Source organism: Carassius carassius, chromosome 28 (genome assembly GCF_963082965.1).
Source record: "Carassius carassius chromosome 28, fCarCar2.1, whole genome shotgun sequence".
NCBI lineage: Eukaryota > Metazoa > Chordata > Actinopteri > Cypriniformes > Cyprinidae > Carassius > Carassius carassius.
In genome coordinates this window covers 16,403,904-16,427,318 of record NC_081782.1, presented here as the reverse complement: position 1 = coordinate 16,427,318, position 23,415 = coordinate 16,403,904, and the positions used below count along the sequence as shown (strand labels likewise).

Below are 23,415 nucleotides of genomic sequence, written 5' to 3'. Positions count from 1 at the left end.
TCTTTTAAGATTTGGAAATGCCCTTTTTATTTGACTGTATTTATAAACTATCAATTCAAACAGCTGCTGTGGATGATGGTGGGCTCTTGGGCTTTGCCGGGCAAGAGATAGGGTTTGGTTCAAATGTGGAAAAACATACACAGAAGATCCACAAATTCTTTCCAGAAACCTGGATATGGGATCTTATACCTGTGGGGTATGTGTCTTGCACCGTGGCATTGCTGAATATACTGTTTAATTCACAGTCCTTCTTAATTATGCAGAACATTTTTTTTTATATTAAAAACAAAACTGTTTCAGTGATTATTTAATCATTTTAAAACCAGGAGATCAGGATATGTGGATGTTGCAAAGATTGTCCCGGATACCATCACTAAATGGGCAGCAGGGGCTTTCTGCACATCCCCTGTCGGGTTTGGAGTGGCCCCCAAGACTGATCTCACTGCTTTCCAACCCTTCTTTGTGAGCCTCGCCCTCCCCTACTCTGTAATCCGTGAGGAGACGTTCACACTCAGAGCCACTGTATTCAACTACCTCCCCAAATGTATCATGGTAAGCACATTTAATGTGTTTACTTGTTTGTTTTGGAGCAGTTTTGTACAGCCAATTTACAAATCTCTGTCATTTAATAAAGGTGAAGGTCACGCTGGCAAACTCACCGCAGTTCACAGCTCAGTCATGCAAAGGCTGCACTTACACCCAGTGTGTTTGCTCTGAAGAGAGCCAAACCTTCCAGTGGATTGTTACACCCTTTGTCCTGGGCAAGCCAGATACTTTGACTTCTATATGAGCAAAAACAAACTGAAATTTAATTCAGTTTGATTCCCTAAACTGAAAGCCTTATCATACGTCTGATCATGTTTGTACCAGGACACAATAATACACTTATAATATGTATTTCTTAAAGGGATCGTTCATCCAAAAATTAAAATTCTGTCACCTTTACTCATCCTCATGTTGTACCAAGTCTGTATGAATTTCTTTATTCTGCTGATAAAAAAAGATAGTTTTAAGGATATTGGTAAACAAACACAATTGAAGTCGATGGGAGCCAAAACAGTGGTGATGACGGAATTTTTGTTTTCTGATTTTATTTTTGGGTGGACTATGCATTTCATTTGGATATACTTTCTTGACAGTGACATAATTGTTTACTATAGCAAGCCCCAGGGACACTTTGTTTCTTCTGTGACTTAAATTCACTGTCACTGGTGTGTGTATTTTACAGGAAAGGTGAACATTACAGTACGCGCTGAGGCGGTGCAGAGCCGACAACTGTGTGGCAATGAAGTGGTGACTTTGCCGGACAAAGGCAGAGTTGATACTGTGATGCAGAGCATTCTGTTGGAGGTACGTGCCTTCACCGTATGAGAGCTTTTAGAAACCATGCGATTCACTATTCAACATCAACAAACTAACAAGTCAACAGTAAATGAAACTGTACTATAATTACTTTATTAATACATTTTCTGGTTATACTGTGTTGAAACAGTGCTCATTATTCTAAAGAAAACAAACACTTATTATTTTTGGACAATAGCTATTTGGGTATTGTTTTGAATCTTAAAATGAATTAAGAGTGATTTATTGCACATACTAAGTTTATAAAAGTAATAAATTACTAGATTTACTTGGTTTAGAATCTAGATCTATTCATCAGTTAGAGGGCTAAACATTTCATCCATTGTTATTAAGGATGTAGCACTATATGATCACTTCTGTATTTTCTCTGATATTTTGATGTCTGCTACCACTGAATCTAGATCTGTTTCTGTCAGAAAGAGAAGCATTAACGCGAACAGTAGTGTGCTATTTATGAAAGCTATATCTTTAACACCAAGCATTTCTACAGACTTTGTTGATATTCTCCTTGATTCCTTTAACTCAAAAGTTAAGAATGCTTTTGATGACACTGCTCCTGTAAAAGTCAGTAAGAAGACTGGCAGACAAAAATCACCTTGGTGAAAATCAACAGCAGTACAGAGTATGAAAAGACAATGCAGAAAAGCTGAGCAGATGTGGCGGAAGACAAAACTTTAAGTTCACTATCAAACCTTATAAACAGTAACTTAAATAACACTCGCACTCTTTTTGCTACTGCTGACTTTACAGCAGATCTCTTAGAAGGGGTGAATGCCTCATTTCTTTCTGGGACTTTTCCAAACTCCCTGTAAACTGCAGCTGTTAAGCCCTTGATAATACCATATTGAGCAACTTTAGACTACTATACTACTACTAGGCAAGATTATTGAAAAAGTAGTTTAATCAGCTGAACAAAAAATTCATTTTAAATAAATTTTTAAATCATTTAAATTCCTTGTTTTATTGTTGTGAGGATTTGTTTTTTTTATTATTTTACTTCCTTTTAAGTAAAGCGCTTTGAAATACCATTGTGTATGAAACTTTGAATGAAATTATATGCTATATAAATAAACTTGCCATGCCTTGCCTAAATGAATGTGTCTATCATCCATCCATCCTTCCATCCTATCTATTTGCTTTTTGTTTTGCTTTGCTTGAAAAATATAATTGACACTGTTATTACTCGTATTTCTCAGGCAGAGGGATCCAAACAGTCAATAATTTAGAATGAACTCATCTGCTTAGCAGGTTAGTGGCATTACAGTGTGTTGTGTTGTCTATAACAGTTTTTCTTGATTGCTAACACAATTCATGAAACAATTCACCATTTTCTCACAAATATAAACACAATCTCAAAAATATACACCATTTGTGCAAACTTCAAACTTCCAGGTCAAAATCAAATAATTTATCCCAAAACATGTTCTCTTTTTTCAGACTCAAACTTTGGCCTCAGATGATACACAAACCTGTCAAATTTAATTATATTGTATTTGTATTGTGTAAGTAGTATTGAAACATTTTAGATGAGCCTGTAGGCCAACTTCCCTCATGGTCAGTAAATGCAGAAAAACATGGTCAACTATAGTTCTTTGTATTTCATCAGGAACAAATAAAATGTGTGCAAACAGCGTAAAAAATAGGGTCCAGGTTTTGGCTGTTGCCGCTGTTCTGTTCACGTTGTGTGACATAGGGGAAGTTGTGGCCAAAGGGTTTCCGAGTTGGACTCATAACCCAAAGGTTGCGGTTTTGAGTCTTAAACCGGCAGGGATTGTAGGTGGAGGGACTATACCACCTTTAAAACCATGACTGAGGTGCCCTTGAGCAAAGCACCGAACTCCCCAACTGCTCTCTGGGTGCTGCAGCAAAAAATGGCTGCCCAGTGCTCTCACGATTGGTCGATTATGTACAATAGCTGCATATTGCCCTGCATATTGTGCTGCATAAACATAAAACCTTTTCTGCATTTGTTATCGGAGAAACGACAAACAACAAACGCTACTCTACACTGCTCAAAACATTCGTTTGAATCATTAGTGGCAAATCTTTTACATATGAAAACATACTGACAGACTGTATGTCAGAAGTGCCAGACTGTCCCTGCAAAGTTGGAACTGCCCCACTTTATAGAAACAAACAATGGCATTGTAGGCTACTCTTACAGGAAACAGTCCTTGCCCTCCACAAAATGCACTGCACACATCTGTATATTTGGGTTGAACTGTTCTGGAACACTGTTACAACTTAACCACTGATCTCTAGTTGTGGTTTCTCTTTTGGAAGACCAAAGAAAGTAGTTTCACTTTCACAACATGCCGCTGACGGCAACAATGAGAATACAAGTTACGCCTTATTTCTTTGTGTGAACATTTTGGAGGTGCTATGCTAATCTTCCCACATTGTGCCGTAGACAAGCCGTTTTAGTTAGGAGTGTTTGAATCTTAATTTGAGACTTTAGTCTTTGCAACTTTACAGATCTCTTTATGCACCAAGAACTTGTAACACTCCAAAGAGAAAGGAAAAAATTCAATTGCATCATATGAACCCTTTAACATGATATAATTTACCCTATACCACAGATAATAATTTTGACCTTCAATGTGTACAAATTAGCGAAAATCTTGCTTACGGTAATGCATTTACACTCGAAGTCTATGATGCAATGTATTGCACTGGATACATGTTAAAATTCTCATTTCAAAAAGGCTTTAACAGAAATCAACTTCCAATTTAAGTTTTTAAACCATTTTTAGTTTTCACAGATAAAGAAAATAATTGTCTATGGTAAAGTAAAGCATGATTTGTACCTGACATTTTTTTCTCTGTTCTATTAGACCATCCACAGGAGACATCAGTTTCTCTCACTTTACCCAAAGTCTTTGTCAAGGATTCTGCAAAAAGCTTTGTCACTGTTCTGGGTGAGCAAAAGTAGTAGTAGTGGGTAGTATTGGGTTGTTTTTTATTATATTGATGGTTATATGGCTGTTTGGACTGTAGGTGATCTGATGGGTTGTGCTCTGAGGAACATCGGTGATCTGTTGGCTATGCCATACGGCTGTGGAGAGCAGAACATGCTGCTTTTTGCCCCCAATATCTACATCCTTCAGTACTTGGAGAGCAGCAGGCAACTCACTCCTCAGATTAAAGACCGAGCAATAACCTTCCTGGAGAGCGGTGAGGAAAACTGCTATAAAATTATCATTATTGTGATACTATTTAGATATTCAAATGTTTTAATTTTTTATTTTATTTTATTTTTATGGAAAACTTGGCAAAAATTCTAACTAGGAAATTACTGTTTGCAGTCTTATTAGCTTTATTTATTTATTTATTTATTATTAATAATAATAATTTGTTAAACACATAAAACAACATTACAAGGAACATACAGACAATTAGTTCAAGCTTATTTTCAAGCTAACTCACCAGAGGTCATATCAGCTGGATTTGACTGATGATAGTTTCATCACTTTGATTGAACAGATTTAATTCTGTGATAAATCGAAAAATATTAAACTCCAGTAAACAAATTCAATAATATTAACTAGCAGTTTATATATATATATATATATATATATATATATATATATATATAAAAAAGGTCCATGTGTCCCCCCTTTCACCATCCTTGCATATCAGATTGTGTGTGTGTGTGTGTGTGTGTGTGTGTGTGTGTGTTGCAGGCTATCAGAGAGAGCTGACATACAGGCATGATGATGGATCTTACAGTGCTTTTGGGAGGACTGATCCTTCTGGTAACACCTGGTGAGTCTGGTACAGAGACAGTGACTTATATTATGTGTTACTGTGTGGATTCTGGTACATGGGTTTAATGCCAGTCTATTCACATTGTGTTTTTGAAATATGGCTGGTAGAGAAATCCAATAAATCCAGATTGATTGAAAATTATTTTATGAGTATTTTACAGAAATGTTTGTGTGTTCAGGTTAACCGCATTTGTGATGAAGTCTCTCAGTGGGGCAAAGAAGTATATATTTATAGATCAGGCCAACATCGATTAGGCAAAGGAATGGCTGGGTCAACAACAGCAGAAGAACGGCTGCTTTGCCTCAGTGGGGAAACTCTTTAACAACATGTTGAAGGTGAAGTTCCTCTTACATGCTGATTTGATGTGGTTTCATCTAGTCTAGCTGGTCTCCCAGCCAGGCCCATCTGCTCCTCAGGCTGGGCTTGTTTGCTGGTTTACGAAAGTCAGCTTGCTAGGCTGACAAACCAGCTGAAGACTATAGCTTGATCAAGCCAGGAGACTAGCTAGATCAGATGAATCCAATTAAGGCTGGTTTAGATGTTTTTGTTTTTCAATGTTTGTCAATAAAACCTGCCATTTCTAAAAAGTTGACAGCGCACATGGACTGAACATTGGTATCTTTCTTTTGCGTTCGGTTTGCAGGAGAGGCTGATTGTGGGATAATCATGTGTTCTACAATAGGTGTGTGTGGGGAAGTCGTGGCCTAATGGTTAGAGAGTCGGACTCCCAATTGAAAGGTTGTGGGTTCGAGTCCCGGGCCGGCAGGAATTGTGGGTGGGGGGAGTACAGTTCTCTCTCCACCTTCAATACCACGACTTAGGTGCCCTTGAGCAAGGCATCGAACCCCCAACTGCTCCCCGGGCGCCGCAGCATAAATGGCTGCCCACTGCTCCGGGTGTGTGCTCACAGTGTGTGTGTGTGTTCACTGCTCTGTGTGTGTGCATTTCGGATGGGTTAAATGCAGAGCACAAATTCCGAGTATGGGTCACCATACTTGGCTGAATGTCACTTCACTTCACTTCGTGTGTTGATTCATGATGAAATTTGTTGTCTATAGATTTCACTGGTCCAGGCAGGCTATAGGATTAGTTCAGCCAAAAATGAAACTTGAGCCATAAAGTACTTACCCTGAAGTCATCCTATGTGTATATAACTTTCTTCTTTCAGACGAATTCAGTTAGAGTTATTTTACAAATTGTCTTTTATCTTTCAAGCCGTTTTATGCAATTTTTTTTAAATAACTCCAACTGAATTCGTCTGAAAGAAGAAAGTCATTTACTGTACGCCTAGGATGACTTCAAGGTGACTTAATTTCATTTTTGGCTGAACCAACCCTTTAATTCTTGTGGACTATCTTGTTGCTATAATATTATACTGTAGTTTTTGCTCTCTAACAAAAAAAAAAAGTAATATTAATACTTGTCTAGTTTTGCATTTGAAATATCTTAGCATCCTTAAAACAAGGCATAACATTTACAAGAATATGTAAATCAGAATATATAATATATATGCATATCTTAAAATGTATTTATTTTACCTCATTGGCAAAATTATTTGAAGAATTGAATTATGTTTATGATGTTTAAAAAATATACATATACATATTTTGGGGTTCATTACTTACAAAAAAGCAAATTTATACTTTTTTTTCACCAAGGGTGCATTAAATTGAAAGTGACAGTAAATACATTAATAATGTTACAAAAACATTACAAATAATGATTAAATTAATACCATTCTTTTAAAATTTGTTACTTTAAAGAATCCTGAAAAGTGTCTCGGTTTCCACAAAAAAAAATAAAAAAAAAATCTTTCAAAACATTTAACAAATCTTTACAAATGAAAAATGTAATATATTATTTGAAAACTGAAAATCTATTGATGCTTAGGAAAGAACACAAGAAAGTAATGCATGTAGAAAAGAGGAATACATAGCAAAAGGGTGTCCAACACAATTAAAGGGACCCAGAAACTTGTGTTACATGCACTTGCTACTGGAAAAAAATTGAGATGACACGAAGAGCACATATGAGAAGCTGTCACAGCATTGAGTTACTGTGAGAACTAATGGAGCAAAGTCATTTACAGATAGGAAACTGCTCCTTAGTCTGCTGGTCGTGGATTTCACACTTCGGAAATGTCTGTTAGATTCTGAGGGTGGGAATAATCTTTGATGATGCACTCTTGCATGTCTAAATGTGTTTTTGCCCTGCTTCTGCTTTCCCAGGGTGGTGTCAATGATGAAGTCACTCTCTCTGCATACATCACCGCAGCACTGCTTGAGTTAGGAGTTCAGAACTCTGTGAGTAAAACCCTCTTTATAGCTCCTAAGAGATGGACTCTAGTCAATGAGAACTTAATACAGATAATGTGACTAATGAAGTCTCTTGTGTGCTTTGTAAGGATCCCATTGTGGTGAAAAGCCTTGAATGTCTTATGGAGGCTTCCCATAACATTACCAACACTTATGTGACTGCCTTGCTGTCCTACACATTTACTCTTGCTGGAGATGAACAGATGAGACAGAACCTCCTCTCCAACCTGGACCGGCAGGCCAAGAGACAAGGTACTATTCAGCTTTAGATTAAATAAGACAAATAACAACAGTAAAATACTTATCTTTAAGGATGTGCAAGAAGATTGATATATATATATATTTATTCATATACATTACATTTTAAATAGAAAGGCTCCAAAAGTTTTTATTCATAAAGACCTTTCTATTTTGTGTTTGCTAAACTGAATAATTGTCAATTAAATAAGTTACCTCAATTAATTCGATATTCAATTCCGAATGTATTTCTATAGCATGGAGCCCCACACATGTCAGCTGAAGAAGAAATAGATATTGTGGTCATGAATTAAGAATTTGTTCCCACACCTTATTAATTTGGGGCCACATATTATTTACTCTTCCTTTGTTTTAGTTAAATTGTGGCAAATTTTTCCCCTGTTATGTTTAAGTTATCTAAACCGAGGAAATTAATTCTTAATTCACAGCCATAATATCTTGTTTTTTTTTTCTCTTCTCCGCAAGTCATTTGCAGGACTCCGTAGTATAGTGCTTGTTGCATAAAATATATAGAAACTCCTCAAAAAGACAATATGGCATACACTACTATACTATACTGTAGTTATTGTGCTGCAGAGGAGAAGACTGCAAATCAAATCAGGTACGTGTTAACTTAAAAAAAATGTTTTGTTGTTGTTTTGTTGATATATTTTGTGTGTGTGTGTGTGTACCCACAGTACCAAATTCTCTGGACCCCAGTTTGAAAACCTCTAATCTAGTATAATCCTGCTGCTTTTAATAATAAACACAACCACCAGCCTTCAATGTTCCAGTTTTGGATTATTTTACTGATTATTTTAGGTGTTGGACGATATTGGACTCTGGATAATAATGCGCAACCATGGGGCTCTGTGGAGGTAGAGATGAGTGCCTATGTGTTACTGGCGCTGCTCTCGGGACCCACACTCCCTGGATTTGGACTGAACTACTCTGCTGGCATAGTGCATTGGTTAACCAAGAAGCAGAACGCGTATGGAGGCTTCTCCTCTACACAGGTAATGTTATTTATCACATGCAGCTTTATTTAGATGCCTCTGTATTTTATCATTATTGATTGTAAGTTGTGTCGCTAACTCTCTCTGTGAACAGGATACTGTAGTAGCACTCCAGGCCCTCGCTAAGTACAGTGCTGCCACCTACAATCCAGAAGGATCCATTACCGTAACCGTGACCTCCCCCTCAGGCCAGAGGAACCAGTTCACTGTGAACCAGAACAACCGGCTGCTTTACCAGGAGAAACAGCTGCAGGAAGCTACTGGCAAATACAAGCTGGGGGCAGAAGGCAAAGGCTGTGCGTTTGTGCAGGTCTGTGCACTGGCTATTTTGATGCACTTATTGAGAAATCCAAGGAATACTGTAGTTCATCTAGAAATGAAAGTCTTCACTATTTACTCACCCTAATTTCATTGCAAACCTGTGTGACTTTTTTCCATGGATCACAGAAGAAAGTCATAAGGATTTGTAATTACATAAGGATGAGTATAAGGCATTATGACTATTTAAGTGTATAAAGGTGATATAAATCACCTCGTCTTTGACATCATTCTGTGTTTTTGTCTCTCAGTTTGCCTTGCACTATAATATCCCACCTCCTCCAGACTCTTTGGCCTGCAAAATCAGTGCAGATTCTGGGGTTTGCAGCAACACAAAGAACACAGCTTTTACACTAACCACTATTGTAAGGTGAGATACACTCTGTTAAAAAAATACCATCATGTAGATAGCTATTATCTATATAATACACGCATGTGATTTTTGCTAATTTAATTTGTTACATCATTAATCATTTATTTAAATGGCATTATTTACTATGACTTTGTCTCTACTATCTCTATCTTTACACAGCTCTTTTACATAAAAAAGAAAACAAAAATGACCAAATTTAGACAAAAAACAAAGAAATAAACACTAAGAGTGTTTAGCCTGTCATTAAAAAAAGGATAATTAATAATAATAATAATAATTAAAATAATAAATATTAAACATATATACTATTGGTCAAAGGTTTGGGGCCAGTAAGTCCAGTAAGTTTTTATTTTTTTTATAAAATTTATATTTTTACTTAGCAAGGATGCATTGTTTTGCTCAAAAGTGACAGTAAAAACATTATAAATGTGTCAGTTCTGATGAAACTTTTTTAAAAACACAACTGTTTTCAACATAAATAACAATAATAAATGTTTCATACTTAAAATCAGCATATCAGAATGATTTCTGAAACATCATTTGAAACTGACGATTGGAGTAATGGCTGCTGAAAATTAATCCTTGCTTAATTGAATTATGTTTAAAAATATCCAAATATAAAATCATTTTAATTTAATTTAATTTAAATGTAATTTATTGATCTATTGACTTGCTGTATTTTTTATCAAATTCTTGGTGAGAATAAAAGGCAATCAACTTCAAGTTCAGAAAGTCACCAAACAAACATCTATAGATCAATGAAAAAAAAAAGTTTTTAACAATTTTTTAACAAACCTTCTAAAAAATACTATCAACTTGTATTATTAATACACCCAGGTAATTTATTCCAAGAAACAGAGCTAGTATATATATAAAAAATGTTTTTACCCATTACACTCTTGAACCTACAAGTATAAATCACTTGCCATTGTAGAACGACAATGAACCTCTCTTACAAGTGCATAATATTCCATAATAAATAATAAATAACCCTTTATTATCTTAAACACCATCACTTTAAGAAAAGTTAAGCTTTTTTTGTCTTTTAAAAAAACGATTTCCCTATATTATATTATTATTTCAGAAATGCAGCAGTGGGTGTCTTGCTAACAATTTTGTTCAATTACACATTCTTGAATGAGCTAAAGCAGCCAAATTTACTCTGTCCAGGTTACTGTCCAAAACACAACCCAGATATTTTAATCCTTGTTTAGGTATAATAATTTGATCTCAAACCTCTACCTCTAATCTAGAGCATTTTTTTAATTAAGGTAACCAAGCAAAAATATATAATTTAAGATTTTCCCAAATCTAAAAAAAGATTATTATGGCAAAACCATTTGAGGACCTCTTCAATCTCTCTACTTAATATATTTTCAATGTTTTCTTTCCTCTCATGATACACAATTATTGCTGCATTACCTTGCATGTAAGAAAAGCTCATTAGAACAGGCTCTTTTAAATCATTAATATATAATGAAAAAAATAATGGACCTAATACATTCCCTTGTGGAACCCCATATGAAATGGTCAAACAATCTGAAAAAAAAAAAAACATTTAAATCTACTATTTGATACCTATATTCAAGGTAAGACAATCCATTTACAGGCTGCATTACTGAAACCCATTGCTTTAACTTTTAAAAGCAGAATACTGTGATCGACTGCATCAAAAGATTTTTGCAAATCCAATTTACCTTTATCCATTTATTTCCTTATATAATCCATTAATTATAAAATTGTTGTTTCAGTGGAGTGTTTTTCCTCCTTAAACTAGACTGAAACTCATACAATATATTATACGTAAGATATTCTTCAATCTGCTGAAATATAATCCTCTGCATCAGTTTTGATAAAGCACTCAAACTGACACCGGCCTATAATTATTACACTTAAACCTACTGCCTTTCTTAAAAGGGGGAATAACTCTTGCTTATCAGGATCCTTTCCTTGGCAAATTGAAAGATTTATAATATGAGTAACCATAGGAGTATAACAATTATCTGAATCCTCACTGGAATATTGTCTAACCCTGTTGCTTTACTACTTTAAGATTTATTAATTTCTTACTGTCCTTTACTTTTGTAAACAAAAAGCCTCCCAGAAATTAGTAACTTAATTAGTATATCCATTTAACTCTATAAAGAAAGAATGAATACAGATTTAACCTACTTTGTGGCCTAATAGACTATTTGCTGTCTGTCAGATTACATACAATTAACAATGTGTGGTTGTGAACCCTGTCTGTGATTGTTGGAATGATTGTATGACAGGTATAACGGCACACGAGCGGAGACCAACATGGTGATCATTAACATCAAGCTGCTGTCAGGGTTTAAGCCAGATGAGACATCTCTGCAGGCTGTGAGTGACACTTGAAGGGCTCCAGTCCTCTTTTGATATCAAGTAGTGTAGCCAGCATTTGATTCGTTCTCACTCACTCTCTGTCTCCACAGCTGAGAGAAGACCCTAACATCAAACGTCTAGATCTGGATGAGGATCATGTCATTTTCTATTTGGATAGTGTAAATGTTTTATTCAAATACCTTGAGGGGTTCACTGATATTGTGACAATAAAAGGGACAAACTGACCCAGCTCACCAAAAAAAAAAAAAAAAAAAAAAAAAAAAGAAAGTAAACAGACTAAAAAATTTACTCACTCCAAAATGTAGATGTGTTTGTTTCTTAATCAGAATCGGTTTGGGAAATGTATCACTTGCTCACCAGTGGATCCTCTGCACAGAATGCCATCAGAATGAGTCCATCCCCTGTTGTCCTCTCACATAAACATTAATCAACATGCAGGTTTAGAAATGCTTTGACTTTAAAACAGTTCTCGATCAGTGCATATTTCTCTCCTGATTCAGATGAGAAAAAATGTGTTGATGAATATTAATTGACAATAAACATTTTACTTCACAAGACATTAGTTGACTGGAGTTGTGTGGAATACTTGTGCATTATTGGGATGTTTGTTTGGACTCTCATTCTGACAGCACCCATTCACTGGTGAGCAAGTCATGTAAAGCTCAATTTCTCCAAAACTGTTCCTATGATGAAACAAACTCATCTACAACTTGGATAGCACAAGAGATTCAATTTTAAGCAAATTTGTATTTTTGGGTGAACAATTCCTTTAAAAAATTCTCAAATGTCCACACTCCATAGAAAATAAATAATAACTTTCTCTTCCATTCCAGTTGAAAAAGAATGAGCTGAAGTCCATCAGCCTGCAGCTCGTGCAGGAAGTACCGGTACACAACCTGAAACCTGCTGTGGTGACCGTATATGACTACTACAAGATCAGTACGTGTTTTTTCATCACTGGAAAATTTCATGCAACATACTGTATTTTCCAAAAAAAAAAAAAAAACTACATGCTTAGGTCCCTATGAATTTTTTTTAGTTTTTCTTACCATATGACTTATTGTTACCAAGTTCTCTGTTTTAGCATGTCTAATTTGAATGCATAAAACAACTTAATTTATTCAAATTTATTCTTAAATAGCCATATGATCTTATTTGTTTTTATTTTTTCTCAGAAATTCTGTGTTGTGTATTTACATTTTTCTTATAATCAAATGAAGGCATTATACATTACATTCATTTAACTTTGAATCATTGAAAATTAATCAAACTTTATGTTTTGGCAAACAAAGGGGATTTACTATTAACAATAAAACAGTTTTAATAATGATAATAATAATAAAAATAATGATAATTTTATTAGTAGCACTAATAGTATTAGTAGTATTATGCAGCCTACATTCTACTGAACATATCTCTGGCACAGTGTCTTCAAGTTAAACCAAACTTTTATTTTGACAGGTTGCCGTGAATACTTTTAAAATGTCTGTGTGATATGAGGCGAGTTTTACTTAAATGAAATGGTAAAATGTTCATGACGTGACTCTCGGAGCAGTTTTGGAGATGTTGTTCATGTATTTATGTTCTCATTTAGTGAGATGGCAGATGCTGAAATCACAGCGAGTATCACGCGGTTCAGTGTGTGTGTTTAGTAAGCGAAACCGTGCATCTGTGCTATTCATTCATACAGACAGACATGCAGAACATGCAGGATTCATGTTTAAATAGTCTTTTTGTGGCTTAATATTTACAGATACTAGTCCATTTTTTAAATCGAATTACCTACTTTTGATTAATTATTTTAAAGTTTGACAAATTCTGTGACATTCCGCGTTATACAGAAAATTCTGTTTTCATGACTGGACACTGCGATTCCGTCCACACCCCGCTTAATATAATAGCAGGGAAAATATTGATGTTTAAGTTTCATTTTTATAAATCTTAGTGACATCATGATATAGCTAAGCATTGCTTAGTTGTGCTTTACGAGTCTGTATTTCATCTTACCATAATGCATTTTCATTTTACTGAGACAAGCTCAACAATGCAGTGCACAAAAAAACTAGGTTGTGTTTCTATTCCTCCAGGTGAATTGTCTGTGATTGACTACACCTCCCCATGTGCATAAATACTACCGTAAGTACAATAAATTTGTTCCATTAGTATATTTAAATAATTTTAGCCTACTCTTAAATTTGATCTCCCAAATACATAGCCATTTACGTTTTACATTTACATTGATAATAATTATATTTCTTAAGCACCAAATCAGCAAATTGAATGATGTATAGCTAAATGACACATATGAATGTATTATCATGATTTAAATAGATATGTTATTTTGCTTGATTAAATGTTGATTGCCCCCTTTTTTTTCCTCCAGGCAATGATCTGAAGTGTTAATGGTTGAAGAATTATACACTGGAATATATGGCAAGACAGATTTTCTGGTCTTCCATCACTTTCTTTTAATAAAATCTTATTGTTTTTCTTAAATCAAAATTTCTGCATTATGCATTTTAGTTGCTATTATACAATTTCTGCATCAGAAATATTTGTGTCCTGTGATTATTTATCTTTATTATTACTTTACATGCAACTTAAAAGAATAAGCTATATATTATTAGTGCATCTTTGTCAAATATTAAATCCAGATTTCAAGTTTTAAATCTTTCCCAATCCAATTATATATTTTTTTGGGGGGAAAAGCACACATCTACCAACTGCATATTTCTTACAATATTGCACCAAATCACTTTATATTTTAATAGAAGTAGAACTGATATGTTGGTGTGGATTAATTAAACTCTCCTACTGGTTTAGTAACTTAAGTTTTAAACAAGATTTTATCGCCAACACATGAATGCTGCATTCAAACTTTCTGTTTGCTGTTGTAACACTCAATAACATCTGTATACTGTTTCTCCCTTGAGTGTTTAAAAGTAGCACAGTCAAAAACTGTTTCCAAACCACTCAGACGCTTGATATCTCTGCTTAGCAAAAGGAATTCATATTTTAAAATGCCTGTTAACTTCAGTAATATCATGTTAGAATGCTAATTGAGAATATTCTCCTACTGCTGCCCACTAAAGCGGTGTCAGTTTCACAGCGTTATAGGAATTACCAAATAATTTCAGCAAACAATCCCAACAAATTGCATTGGCAAACAACTCACTTCAGAGAGACTAAAGTGTACAATATACCCCAAACAGTTCAGTATGTATTGCCTACATATTGCTCAAAGACTGAACTGATACTCACTAACTTCTCAAAGTTTGAATCCTAAAGAGATTGAATTTTTTTTTTAATGGCTGTCCTGCAGAAAATGGCTCCATATTTAGTAATAACCCATATGTTTAAATATACTGTATGAGTCCACCTGGAGTCTAAAAGACAAGGTTGATGCAGATCTTAAAAAGTCTTAAATTCATAAAATCATGGCATTAAATTTTGCATGCACTGGGGGAAAAAATGAGAATGAGTATGTTTTCCAAAACAGATCTAAACATCCTTAAATAAAAAAAATAAAAAATAAAATAATATATATATATATATATATATATATATATATATATATATATATATATATATATATATATTAGATATTTTCTAAGGAACTTAAAACAATCAAGCAAGTTAGCCAATGCTTAAAACAAGAACAAATATCTGACATGTATTAAAACTAATTTCCCTTTTTTTCTGAGCCAATTGGCTGTTTTTTTGTTTTTTGTTTTGTCTCAAACTCATTTCAAAGTCTTTTCAGAAGACAGGATTTATGTCATTTTGCTTCTAAAGTAAAAGTATCAAATTGCATTTGCTTTCATTAAACCTGCTGAGACCCTGAAAATAACCAAGAGAACTTGAATTTAAGCGTAAACGCCCTCAAAGAGTATGAAATATTTGAACTATGAAAATAACGAGTATTTTCACACACTGCCAGCAGTCTATTGTACTTCTAAAGTGATTTATTCCAAGGTTAATTTATGAAACTGTTTAACTAGGGTGTTGTCCAACCAAAATAAACTTAGTCTACAAACTTTCTTGGGTTAACCTTATCGTAGCACATCTTAGCAATAGGTTTTTAATTTAGCATGCTGCTCTCTTGTCTGGTGTCATGAAAACAACACTGTAGCTGTGATGCAAGACTTCTGCTTGCATTGCAGTGTTAATTACAGGGCAGTGAGGGCTACTTGCCCTTTTACATCTGAAGTCGAGTTTGGTTGTGACCTCTGGACTAAAGTCTTCTCCGCAAGTGTTAGCATGGATCATAATTAGGCAAATAAACACAAAAACACCATAAATAAGGAAAACTGTGAATGTATTCATGTTCAACATTTTACAACACTGTTTTTACCTAGTTCTGTGATAGTACTCAAGACATCTTAAACGCAAAATGAAGACTAATTAATCATGTTGATTCCAATTCTCTGTAGATCTCATTTCAACATACAGTTTGGTTTCGGGAGAAAGCAGAAAATGTTGGTCTTTTTTTTTTACAGTGTCGTAGCTGTAACATCGCTATCCATAAATAAACATTTTATTTTCCCCAAACTAACACAAGGTGGAACAGACTAGTTAATAGCCTGCCTGTAAAACATCAATAATTCTTAAAGAGCTGATAAACCATTTAAATAGCTCCCTAATTTGTATTAAAGCAGTATCAGAATGATTTAAATAGGTCACCTTTTTTAAATTACAGTACGTGTCTGTTCACAATCTCTTAAAACAGTAAAACCCAATACATGGAATAAAGGTGCGGTCACATTTACTATTCCTAATGAATTTTTGCAGGTGAAATCCTATCATTTCAATTAGATTTCCACACAATGTGGAATTTCATGTGATTGCGAAAGATTTCCAAACACAAATTTCGCAGGTTCAGGTTCAGCTGGTCACATGAGTTCAGCCAATGTAAAGTTGCTTGGTTTGACCTCTTTTGGCTTGAGAAATATTGCTGATGTTTTGCTAATTTACTGATGTTTAGCGAATTTTTGCAGGCAAAATCCAGTCAATTCAATAGACATCCATGTATATCCAGTGACGATGAAAGATTTCTCTATGCAGATTTCGCCAAGGGTTCAGATGGTCACGTGAATTCAACCAACATAAAGCTGCTTGGTTTGAAAGTGACTTCTGTGTGAGCTGTACTTTATGCACACTACACTATTGACAGCGAACAATTCCAATTTTTTGCCTAGGTTTTTGAAATTTTGTTAAATTTGCTAATTTACTGTTGGTCAGTGAATTTCATGGTGAATTTCAATAGGCATCAGTGTAATTGGGAATTTTGCATGATGGTGAATGGTTTCCCAATGCAGATTTCAGAACTGATTCAAGTAGGATAAGTGTATTCACTGTGCTGACCAACACAAAGCCGGAAAACTTGATTGTTTTGAATGTAACTTCTGCATGAGCTGTACCTTAATTAGCATTTTTAATGTCATTCTTTACTACATTTTCACAAATTTACTGTTGTTTCTGGAAAAAAATCTGGAATTTTGCATGATGGTGAAAGATTTCCCAAATCAGATTCTAATTCAGATTTCAAATCTGTCACACGAATTCACTGCATTGACCAACAGAAAGCCGGAAAACTTGCTTGTTTTGAATGTGACTTCTGTGTAAGCTGTAGTTCATGCACCGCTACACCACTGATAGTAAACAATTGACATTTTTTGCCTATGTATTTTCACGCTAATTGACTGTTGTTCAGTGAATTTTCCCAGGCGAATTTTAAAAGGCATCCATGCAATCTGGCATTTTGCATGATTTCAAAGCAAATTTCAAAACCACTTCAAGCTGATCATGCGCATTTACTGAGTTGCTTGTTTTGACTTCTGTGTGAGCTGTACTTCATACATCTCAACACAACTCATGAATGACCTTTACGACCCTCAAATTTTTGCTAATGTGACCGCACCATACAACTGTGATTCCAGCTGTTTTTCACTAGTGTAACAGTTCAGATATGAAGAGTGACAAATATGGGTCAATATCAAGGCACTGCATGATTCTGATGTTGTTTCTTTTTCTCTTGTTTGTGGCAATTATTCCAAACTCTCGTAGGCTGGCAGTGATAGGTGATGGCTGCCTCCCTTGGGAGACAAATCACAAGATCAAGTTGTCAGGACTTGGCAAATATACTCTACTGTTGTATGTGGTATGTGTGTGTGTGTGCATGAGTTTGTAGTTCTGTATCTAAAAGAATGAGCTGGGAACACAGAGACACAGTGGGATACACTTGGACAGGAGTCGCTGATATCCCTCTACAATAAATATAGACTCCTGAGCTGGTAGGTGAGCTTTGGTGAATCTAGTCTTTGTTTTTGTGATACCAGATTTTTAAATGTGAATGTAATACTCTACTTAATTTAAAACATTATTTAAATGTACTGCATTTCATTTATATTCTCTCATCAGATCCCATCAAATATTTAATGCAACACTATTCCAGAATGGCTTGATGGCATTTGGCATTTTCCCCATCATGTTTGAAAAGACAAATCATGGGACGAACTGAAATGAAAGTTAAGTGTAAACTGCAACTGAAAAATATCTCTGACGGCAAAAAGGCATTTTCGTCTATGGTGAGTGAGCCACCACCTGCAGGTTTGGTTCATCGGGTCTTTTTGTCTTCTCCGTCTTTCAATCCAGGCAGACATGGAAAGCCTCTGGTGGATATCTGTCTGTGTTATTTGAGTGAATATATAACATCTCCAGGAAACACGAGAAGAAGAAGACAATAAAAGGAAGCAACAAAATAATGTTTTTCCTCTCAATGGGAATAACAGGTCTGGGTCATGTGAAGTCTCCCTGCCGAACGGTTTCCGTTTTGACACTTGGGTCAGCGAGTAGCGGTGGGTTTTGTGTCAATTCATGAACTGCGTGTAGCCCTCGGCTCCTGTCACTATCACATCCATCCATATCCTCATGGCCTCTGCGGACGGGGCCACCATGTAATACAGTCTGTCGTGCGTCTTCACGCAGAAGGTCAGGGAGGGGTTGGGGCTCTGTGATCAAAAAGACAATCAGATCAGTGAGGGAGCCACGTATGGAGTCTATCTACTACTCACTTATTAAGGCATATGCATTAGCTGCTATGTATCCATTAGGGCATATCTAACTTCAGTAATTTGTACAAAATAATTGTTATTCAAATTAAATGAATGAATCACATGTGGAGGACGACAAATACCACATGCAGTATTTTAACCACAATTAACGCCACTATAGAAATAGATATCATTTAAAAATGAAACTAAATAAACGTAAGAAATGTACTGCTATTTTTCTCCAACTGGTATTAATTTAATATAGCTTCACAATTTTCCAATTATTATTAATAATGTGTATGGATAATGCAACTAAGACATTTTTGCATGTACAATTTACTGTGTGAATTCTATACTTTGCAAGACATTAAAATATAGTGTTATTTATAATTTTGTAATATATTCGATTTATGTATATTTATACATATTAATAATAACTACAGTCAAAATACAATTAAAGTGATTATGCTAATGTAATAATATGCTAATAATAAATAAACATAATAATCTTTATATATATATATATATATATATATATATATATATATATATATATATATATATTGAAAGTAATTTAATGCATTTATACTAAGTATATACGAATCCAAAGGGTATAATTTAATATAATTAGCATTTATTTTTAAGTATTAATAATGATGCACAGCTATTATTATGTGGTTCATGTAATATTACAGAATTACAGACTTTATCAAATTTAAACACGTATATATGTTTCATATAATATTTTTTATATTATAACATAATGTTTAATGTAGTAAAACTGATGTTTTTTGCAATGCAGGTATTTTAAAAATGTATTAAATTTAATGGCTTTATGCTCTCTGCATTCAATAATTCACCTCACAAACACATTGTGGTCAACATGTTTATCCTTGTTGGACGTGAACCTGCATTTAAAGTAGTCTGGGGCGTATTTACTTTTACCTTGTTTAGCTTTGCTCGTGGTTTTAAAGGATGAGGTCTCATCACTTTCATGTTGGCATATACTACTTTGCCAGTTTCCATCAAGTGACAGATACATTTGTATGAAAATGCTGCAATGTTTGATTGGACACTCTGACTTTGAATAAAAAATAAAGATGGGCAGTGTTTTCATCTCTTTTTTAAACGTTAATAAACCCATTAAATTTATTTACAGCTGCATACAATATGTAAAACAGGAGATGCTTGTTAAAATGTGCTAATTCTTTCTAAACAAAACCTAAACCTAAACACTCATTATTAAAGAGCACTCCACTCATGCAATGGATATACAAATCTCTTCAAATGATCCTGACACTGTCAAAGAGTGAATTATATTTTGGCTTCCCGTTAACCTATTGCATTATACAATGTGAAGCTGATGGCGTATAATACACCACCCAACTGCTTCTGTGGGGCTATTACGTTATACACATACTTAGTATCTCACCACAGGTGGGAGTAGTAAAGAAACACTTAAGGGAAACGCACACAGGTCGTAAATTACATTATACTCTCATCCTCAGTAACTGCAAAAAACAAAAACAAATATCCACTAAGTGAAGGTGCAAATAGTCCAGTTAGAAAACAATACAAGACGAGGTATGTTAATGAGTCACAAGGGAGTAAGTCTGTGAAAAATGCACGGATTAGAGCAATTTCCTCTTAGGCAAACATGCAGGATAGTGTGATAGTGGCGGAGAGGGATACGTACGTTTGTCAAATTCAGATTGAAAAATCCTTTCTGTGAAAACAGTCGGCAAAGCAAAAGAATGAAGAAAAAGAAGGGTGGGGAACATTGACAGCAGAGTTACAGCATAAGAGACAAAAGGGAAGAAGCTAACGGAAAAAGATCAAATGAAATGGTGCAACAGGAGGGCAGAGCAGAAAAACAGCGGGAGATGTGAGCTATGCTTATACCAAGGGCTCTTATTCGATCGTACCTTTGTGGCACTGCGCAGGTGATCATAGTAAACCTCCTCGATAGCCTGGAAGTAGATGACGCCCTTCAATTTGCTCTCATGTTTATCTGCGGACAGGAGAAACCGAGAAAAACACTTCTCTTAATAAGTATCTTATTGTGGTGTTTTTGTTTGAAAACGAATTAACTCGAGAAGCGAAAGCCAGTGTGTTCTCCGAAAACAAGCATTTCCAAGTATTTTTACTGGAAAACAAGAGAAAACTAGTGATTAGCACAATGTTTTGCACAGCGCTGGTTTCGAAAACAAATAATCCCCCGCTCCCCTTGAGAATAATGATCTGGTAGCACCGATGTGACCCCTTCATTTTCAGCCCGCGTAGAAATAAAGAGCGAGAGCTCACGCTTTGCCGAGCGCCACGGCTGGGTGATGAGCACGATTTCCTCAGCATTGCGGCAGATTTCATCAGCATCAGATAGCATGCGGACGGGCTTCTGGTTATTTGTATGCCCCTAGCTAACCCGAGGCTATCGGAAATCATGGCAGCCGCTGTGAGCTTAAGAATTACTAATTATCCGTATCCCCCCACTGCTGGATTCACCCACAATCCACTCTTTGTTCTGCCCTCGTTTCTTTCCCCAACCTCAGGGGGACGAGAGCATAACGACATGTTCGCCGAGCGGCATTAGCATAGTGCACAGTAAGGAGGATGTTGGAAGGCGAAGCTGCGGTGCACATACCGGCGTAGTAGGAAAACGTCCTTTTAAGGCGATCAAAGACGAACCAGCGCTTCCTCCAGGATTTGATCTTCCCTCCCATCTTGACAAGATAGCCCTTGCACATCTTTTCGGTGAGAATCACGTGGTAGCACGTGTCCACACTGTGACCTGAGGACTCGATGTGGGAACGGAGGTCAAACTCCTCTTTGCGAATGGGCAAGTATCGGGTCATCGGGCGGGCCTGGAAATCAACAACGAGTGGTTTATATTTTTGTTATGACATGATATGTTTTATTTCACTATCAACTCTTTTTCCAAAATTCCTTAAAAAAACTGACTTCATAAATTAAATGTTTTGAACTCACATCTTCCAAGATGAACATGGTTTTAATTTCAGGAAATTCTTTCATATATATTCATTCATTAATTTTTCATTTATTTACATTTTATTTGATTTGTTTATCTTTTTTAGGTGGCAAATGGTCAAAAATGTCATTATCTTAAATAACATAATGGAAAAAGATTAATAATTTCATGTAACTATTCATACTAAAACCTTAATTCTTATAATAATAATAAAACAATTTTAACAAAACTCTACTGCATATTAATGTCTGAAAATCTTTTTTGGACCTTTTTATGACAGTTTAGGTTGTAAAATGTTACTTTCTATAAGTAAATTTTAATGAAATTATATATGGTCATTAGTTTACATATATCTTGCAGAATCTTCCAAATGTTTTCATTTCAATTTAATAAATATTACTAATTTGAACAAAATGTTAATATTTTTTGGCTATATTTTCTTGTGGACTGTGTAAACTGTTACGTTTATGCTGTTCAAAGCAGTACTAATTAACAAGCTTTATTTTGTTTAGGATCCCTCTTACTTTGTTAAAATTATATAATTATTGTACATTTGGTGGTTCCACAAAGCACATCGCAAGTGTATTATATATACATAAACTGAAACTTTTTTAAATAAAAAAAAGCTATAAACATTTTTCATATCCAGAAACCTACGTATATGAATGAATATATATATATATATATATATATATATATATATATATATATATATATATATATATATATATATATATATATAAATAATAAAACAATTGTACCAAATTAAATTGGCAGTCCCTGTAGAATCACAATGGACGTTCATCACAGATCTGCAACTCCTCACCTGAGAGAAGTTTTTGGCCCTCATCTTCACCTCCTTCTCTATCAAATGCTGTCTGTGCATCGTCTCCTCTTGAAGTCTCTTCTCCGCGTCCTCTCTTCTTCTTCTCTCCTCCTCTAGCATGAGTTTACGGGCCTGAGTCTCTCGTTCCTGCAGCCAAAAGAGAGCAGAGGTTATTAGACAAGACTGGGAGCCAAAGAAAGATGAATATGGTTACATTATTGATTGTATATTGATTCTACAACTTACTCTGGACTCTATGAGTCGAGCTTTCTCTAGCTGTGCCTCTTTCAACATCTTCTCCATCTCCTCAATCTTCAGCGCATCCATACCACTGGCACTGTAAAACACATGAAACTTCAGTCAAGTCATTAACTATATGGGGGGGGGGGGTCACTATACATGTTTGAACCAAGACTGACAGCAAACATTTAAACACTCAAGCGAGAGATGCGCAAGTGTTCAGTGATTTTACCCCTCGGTGATCTATTTGGTGAATGATGGAATGGAGACCAGTAGCGGAGAGACCGATGGATTACGAAACATTTCGTCATATATGAAAATACAACTGGATTGCACATACAGTACAAGTGTGAAAATCTGCCGTGAAACATGAAATGAAGCACATGTGGACTATAAACAGAGAAAAAGAAAATGTGTAATGGATTCCTCTAGAGAAGAGTCTCAGACTAGCTTGAAGCTTTATGAAGACAAGAGTAAACAAACTGTATGAGAACATTTCAAGTAAACAAATTCTCTCCTGAGAGAGAAACAGCTAAAGGCCGTCGTGCCCCGGTC

The 23,415-nt window shown here is 35.1% G+C and overlaps 1 protein-coding gene and 1 pseudogene across 16 annotated transcripts in view; one reads left to right on the top strand and one right to left on the bottom strand.

Annotated features, from left to right (window-relative positions):
- The window catches only part of LOC132108091 (alpha-2-macroglobulin-like protein 1), a 30,232-nt pseudogene extending 15,951 nt beyond the window's left edge, over positions 1-14,281 (top strand).
- A 3,119-nt stretch (positions 14,282-17,400) lies between these two features.
- phldb1b (pleckstrin homology-like domain, family B, member 1b) overlaps positions 17,401-23,415 on the bottom strand; it is a 75,996-nt gene continuing 69,981 nt past the window's right edge. For 12 of the 16 annotated variants that reach the window (XM_059514623.1, XM_059514616.1, XM_059514627.1 and 9 more), the window contains 6 exons: positions 22,867-22,957; positions 22,621-22,767; positions 21,450-21,669; positions 20,734-20,819; positions 20,505-20,534; positions 17,401-18,766 (listed from right to left, as the gene is read on the bottom strand). In XM_059514623.1, the coding sequence (XP_059370606.1) occupies positions 18,626-18,766; positions 20,505-20,534; positions 20,734-20,819; positions 21,450-21,669; positions 22,621-22,767; positions 22,867-22,957 (715 nt within the window). In that variant the 3' untranslated portion in view covers positions 17,401-18,625. The remainder of the gene's footprint in view (positions 18,767-20,504; positions 20,535-20,733; positions 20,820-21,449; positions 21,670-22,620; positions 22,768-22,866; positions 22,958-23,415) is intronic. The other 4 variants (XM_059514617.1, XM_059514622.1, XM_059514632.1 and 1 more) reach the window with 1 other exon arrangement.